Source organism: Antechinus flavipes, chromosome 1 (genome assembly GCF_016432865.1).
Source record: "Antechinus flavipes isolate AdamAnt ecotype Samford, QLD, Australia chromosome 1, AdamAnt_v2, whole genome shotgun sequence".
Taxonomy (NCBI): Eukaryota; Metazoa; Chordata; class Mammalia; order Dasyuromorphia; family Dasyuridae; genus Antechinus; species Antechinus flavipes.
The window spans coordinates 192760074-192774558 of NC_067398.1; the positions used below are offsets into that span (position 1 = coordinate 192760074).

Consider the following 14485-nt stretch of genomic DNA (forward strand, 5'->3'; position numbering starts at 1 on the left):
TACCTCAGCATCATTTGTATGCTTAGAGAATTCACTAGGCTTCTAAATAAAGACACATATAACAGTAAAATCAGATTTGTTGTTGTATTTCCCCATCTAGGAAGTATTTTCTTTTTCATAATCTCTTCTATTTTCTATCTCTAAATGAGTTCTATGTCAATATCAAATAATTTGATAGTCTTTGAGACTAATTTTTCATAATAATTTTGGTATTCATTGCGTCTATTTTAACCATGTTTCTTTTGTAGTACTTTTACAAGTTAGTTTATAACAAATCTAAATTTTAAAATTTACTGATTCTTAGTATTAGATATTTGGAAGTATTGCTGCATGCTGAAATTATTTGCATTGTTTCTTAAACTGTTCCTTTATTTGCAGAAAAGTACCTACAGTTGACTTTTGATAAGGCTGTTTTTAAAATTTCTACCATTTTGCATCCAAGTACCTACTTGAACAAAATTCTCCTCGGGAGTGAGCAAGGAAGCCTTCAATTGTGGAATATTAAGTCCAAGTAAGCATATTTCTAATTAGTTCTAATTAGATGCTTCTCTCCACACATTTCAGTTTGTGCTCTACTTATTAGCAGCTAGTTCTCTTAACCAATATTTAATTGCATTTCATAAGATCTAGAGAAATCTGTCTTGGTAGTTTTCTAGTGACAAATATTTTGAAATTCTCTTGTACATCCATGCAGCTGACTTTGATTTGTTTTTATAATTCTACAGTCAAATGTGAAAGATAGGTGACTTTTTTGGATGATCTTTGAGTAAACTGAGGAATAAGAAAAAAGAGTATGAACATGAGAAATGTTAAATCACATCTTTCCTCAGTAACAGTAACAGACTCATTATTGCAATATTTTTAAGCATTTCTAAGAACACAAAATTTATTTTTAAATTGCATACTTTCTTACAAGTTTATTGAAGGTTGATAAGAAAAAAGGGAAAAAAAGCATTATCTCTTGGACATTTAAGTGACTGTGCTTCTCAAAATCTTCGTCTTAACCCCCCCTCCTTTTTTTTTTTTTTTTTTTTTTTTTTTTGCTGAGGCAATTGGGGTTAAGTGACTTGCTCAAGGTCACACAGCTAGAAGTGTTAAGTGTCTGAGGCCAAATTTGAACTCAGATCCTCCTGACTTCAGGGCTGGTGCTCTATCCATTGAGCAATCTAGCTGCCCCTTAAAGCCTTTCTTAATTCTAAGATGGTAACAAATGTTTAGTGCTTTAGTATAGCTAGCATAATACTTTTAGATAGGTTGTGTTAGCTAATGAATATGTACATGTTAATATGTCGAAATCAGTTTGCATAATATACTTATTTTTAAATGACTATATGTAGCATGATTTCACTAATTTGAATGATCAGAAGTGGGGAGTGATATTTTTATGATATATTTTTTTGTTTGTATCTGTGCTTTATTTCATGCGGTTTGGTAGCTAAAAGGAGAAAAATACTTATAGTTGTATTCTTAAAAAGAATATTCTTTACAATTGTTGTTTGTGGTTTTGCCCTACTTTTAAATTTAATTTGCATTTAATCCAACAAGTTTATGAAGTACTTGCTAGGTGTAAGGCACTGTGCTAGACTTAACTTTGCATTTTCTGAAGAAGTGTGCTTTCATGTTTTCTAAGTATTTGGTATTTGTCCATCAAAATTAGTTTTTTAAGTAGTTTTTTTTCCCCCCTTATAGCAAACTTCTATATACATTTCCAGGATGGAATCTTGCAGTGACAGCTCTCCAACAGGTTAGATTTTTACTGTTAAGAAACAAGTGTTAAATATGTGCTTTTCTATATTTTGAGAAGCATCTCTATAGATTTTAAAAGGTAGAAGAATAGTTCATTTATTACTTTGATGCCTATGATTGCTGGAATGAAAAAAGAGTGCTTTGGAAATTTTAAAATAATTAAAATGAAGAGAAACAAGTCTTCATGGACAGTTATGGTTATGAAGTTCTGCTTGTGAAGATGATATATTAGTTTTGCTGAACTAGTTTTTCTACCTTTTATTACAAGTAATGGCTTAATACATTAGGAGATGGGAGAGAGGGGGATGGAAATCAATAAAATTTTAAAATAAAAGATATAAATTAAATTCTTTTTTTTTTTTTTTTTAACAGTTCCTTGATCTACAAGCATTAAATTGAGAATTGTTTTGGGATCTGTGAAATTGTCGTTTTCCTATATTAATTTCCTTGTAGCATTGTACAGTGTTAGGCCTTTTTTGGATAGTAACTTAATATTGTTTGAGAAAAATTATTACTAGTACAAAAGTAATGATGTCAACATCATTGAATCAATGGTTGTTTGGAATCATGAGGTCTAACCCTTCATCTGGTTTAAGCTTACCCTGGAAAGAACTATTTTCCTTTATGTTGAAAAACTTGGAAAAGATGATTTTTGGAATACCTTCTACAGAAATGAGATAAACTGTCTGGCCCAATTCTAGTAACTTAGTTCTTTTATATACATTTATACCCAAACCACTGCTGGATATGTGCTTTTCTGTATCTGTTGTCTATAATTATCTACATAAGTTTGCCTAGAAAGAAGCAGCACATTATAGATAAATTCTCTAATTTGGGGATTAGGCTAGAATCAACTTTAAGCTTCCTCTTAGCTAAGTTTCTGTTGTTTAAACACAAAGAAATAGATATTATGAAATTTTTTGGTAACTTAGGGTAGGGGAGTGGAGATCACAAGGTAATACTGTTAAGATAAATATATAATTATATAAATATATTGGAATAAATATATTTGGATTTTAAAAAGAATCACTCTTTTTTGGGGGGTTACTTATTTAATTTTCAGGCACCTGCAATAGATGTCATTGCAATTGGACTTGTATCTGGTCAGATTATTATCCACAACATTAAATTTGATGAAACGTTGATGAAGTTTCGCCAAGATTGGGGTCCTGTCACTTCACTTTCTTTCCGCACAGGTATATTTTATCCTTTAGAAAAAGTTCTTATATATATTTGATAATAAGGAAATTTTCTAAATGATGTTTTCTTATATCTACATAATGTAGCAGTTCACAAAAGAGCAGGGATCATCATAAAAGAATATCTGCAATTTTTTAGTTTCATCATCTATTAAATATCTACTTGCAGTTTATTTCTGTTAACAGTTGAATTCTTTTGAGTTTGACATTTCATATATTTTAATTATAAGGAGTTTTTAAGTAGATATATAATAATTATATTTTATGTTATGTTTTGTTTTTATATGTAGATGGACATCCAGTAATGGCATCTGGTAGCCCACTTGGTCATATCAGTCTCTGGGACCTGGAAGAAAGAAAACTTATCAATCAAATGAGAAATGCCCATTCCACTGCAATTGCTGGTTTAACATTTCTCCATGGAGAGCCACTTCTTGTTACTAATGGTGCTGACAATGCCCTGAGGGTAGGATTTCTTTTTTTTTTTTTTTTTAATAGTTTTATTTATTTATAACAACATAAGAATTTTCATACATATATCAAAACATGCCCTCTTCCTCTGAATATGACTGAAAATGAAACTATGAATTCTACTTCATACCACTTGCTTTAAATATATAATTCTACTTGAATTTCAAAGCATTTCTGCTTGTCTTATTTCTAGTTTAATAGTTGAATTTCCCTTGTGTGAATTTAAAATATTACATTAGTTCTTTAAGACATTAACATCATCATCATTATTACATTTTTAATTAACTTCACCTTCCTCCTAATTAAAAATACAAAAGAGCCTGGAGTGAAGAGTTTTAACACAATCAAAATTAATCCACTCAGTAGCCGAATCTAAAAATACATGTTCCCTTTTCCATCTTGTGTTTGAAGAAATGTTACAGCTCTATAGAGTATTTTCAGGTGTTTCTGAAGACTTTGTTGTTTTGATTGCATACGTTAATTTCAAAGTTTGTTTCTCTTTACATTTTTTTGTGTTATTGCTTTAAATTTTTCTGGTTTGGTTTATTTCACTTTGTATTAGTTCATACAACACAGGATTCTGTGAAATTGCTTTTCATCATTTCCTTTCTCTATTTCTCTGAACTGTGCTTGTGTTTGAAACTTCTTACTCAGTTCTATCTGCTGTCTCACCTAGCTGCCCCTTTACTGGGGAAAAGCAGAAGGCAAGAAGTAACTATAATACTAATGAAGGGTTTGGGACAAAGCTGATAGGAAAGTCAAATGCTATAAAGATCAATAATGCATTTTTTTCTTATCAATTTACTAATTCATAAATAATTATATCCCAAAACCTGGGCTATAAAAGTAATCTTCAAGAAAATGTTCCATGTAAAATTGGGCATGATAAAAAAAATAAAAAGGGTATGGATTTAACAGGAGCATAAAAATTGAAAAAGAGATGGCAAAAATATGCAGAAGAACAAGATAGATGTTAATCAGTAATCATGATGGTGAGGTAATTGATTCTAGAGCTAGACATCCTAGAGATAGAAGTCAGGTGGGCCTGAAGAAACATTGGTAATACAAGGCTAGTGGAGGTGGTAGAATTCCAGCTGAATTATTTAATATCCTAATAGATGGTACATTTAAAGTGCAGTTTTGGAACAGAAGTTATTCGATTTGAAAAGATCATTTTAGGTCCCATTCCTAAAGATCCCATTGCCAAAGAATGACCATTTTACCAAACAGTTGCATTCTCTTCACAAGCCAGCAAGATCACATTTAACATTCTGCAGGGTAGACTTCAACATTATTTAAATTGAGTGTTACCAGACAAGCAGGCTGTTTTTTGAAGAGACAGGAATTAGTGACCAAATTGCCATCATTATGGATTATGGAGAAAGCCCACAAAAACTTCTGTTTCACTGACTATGCTAAAATTTTTGAATGTTTGGATCACAACAAATGTGGCAGATCCTCAGAGATGGCAATACCAAATTAATTTACTTGTCTTCTAGTAAGCTTGTATAGAAGTGAAGAAACAACAGGTAGAACTACAAATGGAGCGACTAATGGTTTAAGATTAGAAAAACAGTAAGATAAGGCTACTGTATATTGTCACTAACTAATATGCCAAGTACATCATATGAAATGCCTATTGGATTGTTGTGATACAAGAGCCACCTGCCAGGAGGCAGGTCTAACTCTGGAGCTCTGCTGCTGAAGGTTTAACTCAGACTTGTAGAATGGATCTCTTAATGTGAGAGGATGATGATGATAGAAGGAGACTGAGAGGCAGTTGCCTTCTCTGACCTCTCTCCTCATCCCTCCTGCCTCCAATTTATTTCATTCCCAATCCACAAGGAATACCTGTGTAAGTAAAGGCTTCTTTGCTACTCCTTCAAGTGTTATGATTCATAGCTGTGGGGCTCTCGGAGAATTGACTGCCCCTTCACTTAGGCATGGTCCTTAACAGTGGATGGAATTAAAGTGCCAGGAACAATATCAACAGTTTCAAATATGTAGAAAATACCACTCTGATGGCAGAAAGTGAAGAATTAAGAAGCCTCTTGATGAGTGTGAAAGAGGGAGTGTCCAAAAGCTGACTTGAAACTTAATATCACAAAAAACTAAGATATTGGCAACTGGTCCTATTACTTGGCAAATAGAAGCAGAAGAAATGGAAGCACTGTCAGATTTTATATTCTTGTACAGAAATGACACTGTCAAATTATGGAGCTGGAGAAGACTTTTGATAGTCCCTTGGACAGCAAGGAAATCAAATAGTCAATACTTAAAAAAACTAATTCAGACTATTCACCGAAAAGTCAGGTACTAAAGTTGAAGCTTTAACACTGTGACCACATAATGAGAAGATGGGAAACATTGGAAAAGACTTTGATATTGGGAAAGTTTGAAGAGGACAGTATAGGATGAGATAGAAGTAACTAACATGAATTTGGACAGACTTTGAGAGATCATGGCATATAGAAGAACCTGGCATGCTATGGTCCGTGGCTTCATGAAGAGTCAGATATCTGACCAACAACAAAATAGCACACAGAGGAGAGTAAGCATACTATTTAAGGCAATTAAGTCTGCTGTATGAAGTAATTTAAGGATCTGAAGATGTTTATCCTAGAGAAGAAGACCTGGGGATACGATTGCTGTCTTCAGGCATCTGAAGGTCTGCCATACCAAAGATGGACTTGTTCTGTAAAATTTGCAAAGGCAAAAATACAGGTTTTATGTCTGGAATTCTTTCCAAAAGTAAAGCTATTTCAAAATGGAATGGATTCAGACAAAAGCCAGATTACTGCTTTTTTAGTCATATTTTAAAAGTGATTGGGTTGAACATAGAGGACCCTTTGAACTCTAGAAATTCTGTAATATCCATCTTTAGCCAGCCTTCTGTAATTTCAATTTGTGGTAACCAGTCTTCAAAAACTAAGTTGTTGATGTCTTGTCTTTTTTTCTCTCTCAGATTTGGATATTTGATGGTACTGCAGGTGAAGCTCGGCTTTTGAAATTTAGAATGGGTCATAGTGCTCCTTTAACTAAAATTAGATACTATGGACAAAATGGACAGCAAATTCTTAGTGCAAGTAAGAGTATTTCATATTGTATAACTTCAGTTATTCATTTAATTCAATACTTCAGTAAATATTTATTGAACATTTATTCTGTGTTGTACACTGTGTTTAAGATTTCAAGATTTAAGAGTTCTTTTTGGCCACCTTAGTGATAATTTTAATAATTTACTTTACCTTACCTATTTCATTTGTCTGTCAAGGTTCAGCTTCTAGTAATGTGGGCTTAAAATGTATATTCAAATCGCATTGGAAAATTTTAATTTACCCTCTTTAAACTTTATCCTTGTCCATTGACATTCTCTCCTTATGTAATCTAATGCTTTTCTGATATGTTTATAAGGCTATTTTCTCCTAAAATGGTATATATTTGAGGGTTGAGGGTTTTTTTGTATCTGGCTTGAGTAGGTCTTTAATTCACATTGCTGCTCTTTGTAGCTTGACTTTTTTATGTTCTGTTAGGTCATGATGGCACCTTGCAGTCATTTTCCACAGTTCATGAAAAGTACAATAAGAATTTGGGACAAGGTAAGTTAATAACAAAGGAAAAGTTGGTCTTGAATAAAAATTCTCATTTTGCTACCTTTCTGATCCATATTCTCCCATGGGACATTGGAAAGTATAGTAATATAATTTATCCCGTTTCATTTAGATAGTAAACATTATTAAGTACCTAATATGTACCTGAGAATATAAGAATCAAAAGTCAGCACTTGCCCTCAATGAGCTTTCAATCACAAAAATGAATATATATGAACAAATTATATACAGGGTAAAAGAGAGAAGGTCCATAATAAAATGACCTTCCTTACTCCTCCATCCCATTTCCTCAAAAAGATTGCCCTCTCTGTTCATTTTATCCCTGTTAACTATTGTTGTTTTTCTCTTTTGCCCTTTGTAGCTAAACTCATTAAAACAAAACAAAACATATTGTCTACAATAGGTGCGTCTACTTTCTCTCTTTCTCTTTTTAATCTCTTACAATCTGGCTTCCAGTCTTATTATTCCATGGAAACAACTCTCTCCATACTTAAAAATGACCTCTTAATTGCCAAATCTAATGACCTTTTCTTCCTCATTCTCTTTGATCTCTCTTTAGCCTTTGACACTGTTCATCACTCTGTTTTCTTTGGTACTTAATTTAGGTTTTTGGGAAACCATTTTCTCCTGGTTTTTCTGCTATTCATCTGACCTTTTCTTTTTCAAATTTACTGGTTCCTCCTCCAGGTCATGCCTTCTAACCACAGATTTTCTTCAGAATTCTGTTATGGGGGCAGCTAGCTGGCACAGTGGATAGAGCACCAGCCCTGAAGTCAGGAGGACCTGAGTTAAAAGCTGGTCTCAGATATTGAACACTTTCTATGTGAGCCTGGGCAAGTCACTTAACCCCAATTGCCTCGGCTGGGGGAAAAAAAAAAAAAAGAAATCTCTTCTGACTTCTTCTTTCCCCCTTCTGTGATAGTTCCCTTAGTGTTCTTATCAACTTTCATATATTTAATTGCCATCTTTATTCTTAGGATTTTCAAATCTACCTTTCCTGTCCCAGTGTCTCTGCTACTCTCCAGGCTTACATATCAACTGCTTTTCAGTCATCTCAAAGAGGATGATCAGTATATATCTAAAATCCACTCTGTCCAAAACAGAACTCATTATCTTTCTCTCCAAATCCTCCCCCCTTGCATTGTCCATTGCTGTAGGAGCAGCACCATGTTCCCAATCCCTTCGGCTCACAAAGATGGAGTTCCCCGTGATTCCTCACTGTCTCTCAGTCTCCCACTGTAACTAGTCTCTTGCCAAGGCCTCTGATTTCATCTTTTCAGCATCTCTTGTGTACACTTATTTTTCTCCTTTGACATCCCCACCTTTCTAGTACAGGCTTTCATCACTTCACCTTGATTACACAGTAGCCTTTTACTAGATCTGCCTGCCTCAAGTCTCTTCCCACTCTGCTCCATTCAGCCACTGCACCCATTTCCTAGGATGCAGAATTGATTTTAATTCCCTACTCATATTGTCTCCAGGAGCAAATACAAAACACCGTTTGTCAGTTCACATTCCTTCATAACCTGGTCCCCTTCTTCCTTTGCATTCTTCCTATACCTTTTTCCCTAACACATATTCTTCAGCCTAGTAACACTGGCTTTTTGGCAGTTCCACAAACAAGGCCCTCCGTTTTCCAACTCTGGTTGTTCCCTATATCTCGAAGGCTCTTCTTCTTCTGCTATGCTCTACTGACTCTTTCTTCCTTGTCCTCTCTTAGCTTCCTTTTAAGTACCAACTTAAATCCTACTTTCTATATGAAGTTGTGCTCAACTCCTCTGAGTTCAGTAATTTACCTCTTTTAATTATTTTTTTTACTTATCCTGTATATAGCTTGCTTTATATGTATATTTGTTTGCGTGTTGTCTTCCTCATCAGATTGTGAGCTCCTTAAAAGCAGAGACTATCTTTTGCCTTCTTTTTTATCCCTAAGGATAAAGTACCTGGCACATAATAGGCATTTAATAAAAGTTTACTGATTGAATTGAAGTAAAAGATGGTATTTTAGTTGGGACTTAGTTGGACTTTTTTTTTTTAAGGAAGCCAAAGAGATCGGTAGTTGGAGTGGAAGAATGTTTGGGGGTGGCCAAAGAGAATGTCTGGAGCCAAGGGATAGAGTATCTTATTCATGGAACAGCCAAGGTGCCAGTGTCAGTGGATTGAAGAATATGTATTGGGGAGTAAAATGTAAGAAGGCTGGAAAGTTAAGAAGGAGCTAGGTTGTGAAGAGCTCTGAATAATGAATGTAGGATTTTTATTTTTTAATATTTGATCCTGTTGGTAATAAGGAGATATTGGAGTTTGAGGAGGGGCATGAGGTGGTTGAACCTATATTCTATTTTCATAGGCTTTGTCTTTTCTATTCCATAATGAAATTGATAACTTACTATATCTGGGATGAGGAGGAATTTAATAGAATGGATGAGAAGGAAGATCAAAGAATCTCTTTGTTGGGCCTTATATTTTATCTGGGCCACCTCTGTCATTTTGCAGATTAGAAAACTTCAAAGAGTAGAAGTGACTTACTTCAGGTTGCAGAGTTGTTTAGTTCAGAGCCTGAAGTAGAATCCACAGACTCACATCTTAATCCCATGCCCTTTTCATAATACCACTATGAGAAACATGCTTTTTAAATCTTAAAGCATTATGTAAAGGTAAGTCAGTATTTCTGTGGAAATAGATTAAAATTGACAATGTTGATAATTATCAATATTCTTGTTCCATGTTGTAATATATAAAGTAAATTTATATTTACTTTATGTTATGTGAGACATTAAAAGTGAATGAAAATAAATGCCTTTTATACAAGTTTATTATTGAAATATCCATTAATTTTCTATTGTTATTTTCCAGGAATGATAAATAAAAAGCAGGCCAAACGTAAAGGCCTTAAGAATTGTGAGTCAATGAGACTTCCGCCCATAACAGCATTTGTAGCAGGTAACTTTAATATACTGTTTTTAAGATTTCATATTCTTTCTTTCATTTACAAGTTATTGATTTCTTGATTTCCCCACCTTTTCTGCTCTTTCCACAAATGACATTATTAAAAAATGTTTTGCATTAATTCTTTTCCTAATTTTAGGAACTAAGGCATCTTTCAAATGAATACAGTTTTGTTGAAGAATCTTCAAAAATCTGAAATTCTCTTTGTTCTTAGATAGAGAAAGGTCATGACTTACCTGAGATCATATAGGGACAGAGTTGAGAACAGTTTCCACTATATTGTACTACCTTTTCATTTATATGTGTTAACTGTAACCATTTCCAAAATGAGGGCTTGGAATTTAGTGTTTGATTTAAAAATAAATTTTTTTAAGCAGTATTTTTAGGTATTTAAAATATTTTCGTGACTGGGGAAAGGACAAATTTATCATTTAAAAATTGTGCCATTAGCATATTTTCTTCACTAAAAGAATGATTTGTGCTTTTGTTGTGCTGGTTTCTTTGGAATTTATACTATATATTAAAAATTATTTAACATTCTCTGTATTATATAAACTTATTTATGCAGTGGTTTTAGGTTTGCAGAGCATTTGATTTTTATCTCATTTGAGCCTCACAATAATTCTGTGAGAAAAATATCAGTATTAATCTCTATTTTATGTATGAGGAAACTAAGGCTCAAAGAGTGGTGGTTTCACATCTAGTAAATGTCTGAGCTGATGTTTCAACATAGATTTTCTTGTCTAGCCCCCAGTCACTGTGTCATGTACTTCTCTCAGACGACTATAGGCTACTACTTTATTAGATGAAGTTAGGCTGAAAACATATATTGGAGATAATTAGATGAAGATTTTTTCTGAGCTGTGGGGTAGCATAGAAGATAGCATATAAGATTAAAAATTAGAAATTTTAGGCATTCAAATTGAGTCAAAAGTATTTTGAAGAATGCTTAGATTCTTTCATTATCTGATTGGATATTAGTTTGTATCACGTTATAATGTGTGGTGTTCTTTTCTTTTCTATAATATATGATGGTTCTCTGTGGGAGCAGGTTTCTTGGGGAGGTTTTCTGGAGGCAGCCTTAGTTTCAATTCTGAGTAATAATCATTCCAAATACAGCCAGGGCTAAAAGTTCAAATCTTTTATTGTCTCCTTCAGTATAGCTTGGTTAGTTTTCTTAGAGGCCTCTCTCCCTCCTTGGTTCCAAGAGCTCTTGCAGCTTGTCCTTTAGCTCTTCCAGCTTCTGCCTCTAGCTCAAATCTGACTCGTGGCTTCTCAATCTCCAACTGACGCTCCCCTCTCAGTCTTTTCAGCTGAACTCTCCTGACTGAGCTCAGCTGTTTTTATGCTCTTGTAGAGATGTAAACTCAAAGATTGACTCCTCCTCTGAGAGTGGGATTATAGGAGGTGTGAATTTGGATATCTTATACTGAACCCTGAAATCTCCCAAATATGTGAACTAATGTGTGAACTCTCAAAGGTGTTAACGTAAGCATTGTTTCTAGCAATATTAGTGACTTAACACCTTGTAAGGATTTGCTTTAATGTGTGAACCAATAAGCATTGTATCAATTCCATTGAGTTAACACTAGGATTCTAACAATAATGCAAGATCGTTAATAGTGTACTGTTAAGTGCTGGAACTGACACTTTTGTAGTGAAGAGATATATGAACAAATAACTAAATTCAAATCTGGGTGGTTAAGGAAAGGCTTCATGAATGAAATGGCATTTAAGCTGGTCTTTGAGGACAAGAAGAATTTCATTAGGCAGAGATTGGATAAAAGAAATTTGCATATCCAAAATAGGTCACATTGATATCAGGATAATAAAACTTATTTCAACAGTTTATCAGTGTATACTTAGTATTTTTGAGTTGTTGGATTTTTTTCATCTTTTCTACTTATTAACACATTAGAGTTTTTCTTATTGAATTTTCCTATTTTGCAGTACATCTAAGAACTGTATTTTAAAAATTTTTAATAATTGGAAGTGAAAATCATTTTTATAAATATTTCCTAGAAATTTAATAATGGAAGTTACAAGGTTCTTTGGAGTTATTATCAAAGCAAAGCAACTGTACTCATTTTTACTCTGACAAAAGCATGAGATTGTGAGCAAATCACTTAATCACAGGGTGGTTGTGAGGAAAATGCTTTGAAAATTTTAAAGTACTATCGAGATGAATTATTGCTAATCAAATATCTATTTTAGGAGCAACATGGCATCTACATGAGTACAGTCATTTTATTGTTGGAAAATTCATATTTTGAAGTACTTGACAATCTAGATAGGAGAATAGAAAGTGATTACAAGTCAATAGAGAAAAATTGATGTTAAAGAGTTCTACCCTAAAGGCAAGAAAAAATACCTGAAGAAATTGTAGCTTGATGTGAATAAACACTCACAAATTAGAGGAATAATTTCATTAATACTTAAATAAATCTTTCTTTATGATAATATACATTACATAGTGATAGACTGATATTTATAGTAGATATTATTTTCATAATTGAATGAAATGTGAAGGAATTTAATTTGGATAAACTTAATACAGTCAGAAAATTATAAATGAGTGAATAGAAAAGCATTTATTAAATTCTTACTATATATTAACCTCTATATTAAGCTTTGTGCATACAAATAGAAAAGGCAAAACTGTCCTGTTCTCAAGGAGTTACATATTCCTTAAAGTCTCTTTCAATAAAACATTTTTTACGAATGTGTTAAAATCATTCCAGGGTCCTTTCCACATGTCCCAATAATTCCCTTCCATTTTTTCTAGTAGGTCTTTCCCAGTTATTCACTCTTGCAAATTGACTCTCTCTTTGAACCTTCTAGTTTTTTTTCCCTACTGCCTAAGTCTCACCTATCCTCCATAAACTCTCACTTACCTTACCATCCCCCAAGCAATTTTTTTAATAGTTGTCCATTCCTCAATCACTTCTTAACCTTCTTCTCTTCCTTTTTTCAATTCTTTGCAATCTGATTTCTGGCCTCATCACTCAAAAGTGTTGCCTATGAAATTACCAATAAACTTTTAATGTCTTTTTTATTTTGTCACCCATATACATATTAGCTTGGTAAGCAGCTATTTTTCTATCACTCAGTAAACAAGTATTTGTCAAGTATTCTACTGTACACTGTGAAGAACATAGAAATGTATAAGGAATAGTTTTTCTCTGTGACCTTAACATCTAATTTAGAAGGTTCATACATCAAAATTTAAATATATATTGGTCCAAGGTATTGTCAAGTAGTAGGAATAATGCATTGAAAAAATGGTGAAATCAATATAGGCAGCTTAATATAAGAGCTAGAACTTAAAAGTTTTGACAGATATGTAGAATATGACAGAAAAGGCCAAATACTTCAGGAATAGGAAATGTCATGAGCAAGGATATAAAATTGACAAAATATAGACAGTGGATAGATCTAAAACAGCCTCAAGCCTAGGGTTTGCATGGGGGATTAGGGGAAAATAAAATTAAAATAAGTTATTGCAGGTTTATGGTGGGAGTTTTCAATGCCTGGTCTAGGTAATGTGATTCTATTAAATCAGTATTTTAACTTTAAATGTTAGAATAAAGCTATCATTCAGGCAGAATAATACTGGCTTGTCTCTAAAGGAAAGGACTGTTAACTATTTTTCAACATAATAATCAAGAAATTACTCTTGGGCTCTCTGAAGTAGACAAATGTAGAAAGTGAAATTCTGTATTTCTAATGTACTTAAGCAACAAGATGTCTGATGAGACTTATTTGCTATTGAAATTGCTAAGTACAAAAAGTATTTCAGTTAATTGTCAACAATATAGAACATTTTCTGATTTCTTTCTGATAAAGAACAATTTCTTTATTTTTATACCCAAAGATAGATTCTGTATTTGGCTACTTTTCCTACTTTTAAAATTCTGTTGTGCCCAGAGAAATTTTGAAATATAATGAATATTGATTAATTCCTGAGTTTTCTGAAATCTAAATATATTAAATCCAGTAAAGATATATGAAGAAAAATGCAAGTTAGATCTTTCAGATAACTAAAAAGTTATTTGAACTTTGTACCTTCAGAGTATTAATTATAAACTTAGGCTTTCTTCTGTTCCAAAAATCCTTTAAAATCCTTAGTGAATTTTTTTTTCTATTTATGCCTTTCTTGCTACTTCAGACAGCAAAGTAGCCTTTATTAGGAGAAAGATGTTAAATCTATAGATAAACTTAGGCCTTGGCTTTATTTAGAAATTTAAATACACCCATTTTCTAAAATTATGAACAAGTTATTTCTTAACAAGAGGGCTAATTAATTTCACTCTTGCCTTGTGTATCCATTCTTTAGTAGAATTTTTTAAAAAAGTGGATTGATCCATTTTACTGAAAGAAGGAAAAGGCAAGAAAGAAGTATATAAATTTACAGATCAAGTGAAATTTTCCTTAATAATCTGACTGTAACATAAAAATAGAATAAAAGCAGTATTGATGCAACTTAGGATCATAAAACAACTTAGTGGAATA

General features: G+C 32.9%; 1 protein-coding gene across 1 annotated transcript in view; it reads left to right on the forward strand.

The window, feature by feature from the left end:
- The window catches only part of WDR36 (WD repeat domain 36), a 54064-nt gene that overhangs the window by 12900 nt on the left and 26679 nt on the right, over nt 1–14485 (forward strand). Inside the window, exons 5-11 of the mRNA XM_051994322.1 lie at nt 379–511; nt 1690–1744; nt 2810–2942; nt 3236–3411; nt 6382–6502; nt 6950–7015; nt 9881–9967. Of these exons, the coding sequence (XP_051850282.1) occupies nt 379–511; nt 1690–1744; nt 2810–2942; nt 3236–3411; nt 6382–6502; nt 6950–7015; nt 9881–9967 (771 nt within the window). The remainder of the gene's footprint in view (nt 1–378; nt 512–1689; nt 1745–2809; nt 2943–3235; nt 3412–6381; nt 6503–6949; nt 7016–9880; nt 9968–14485) is intronic.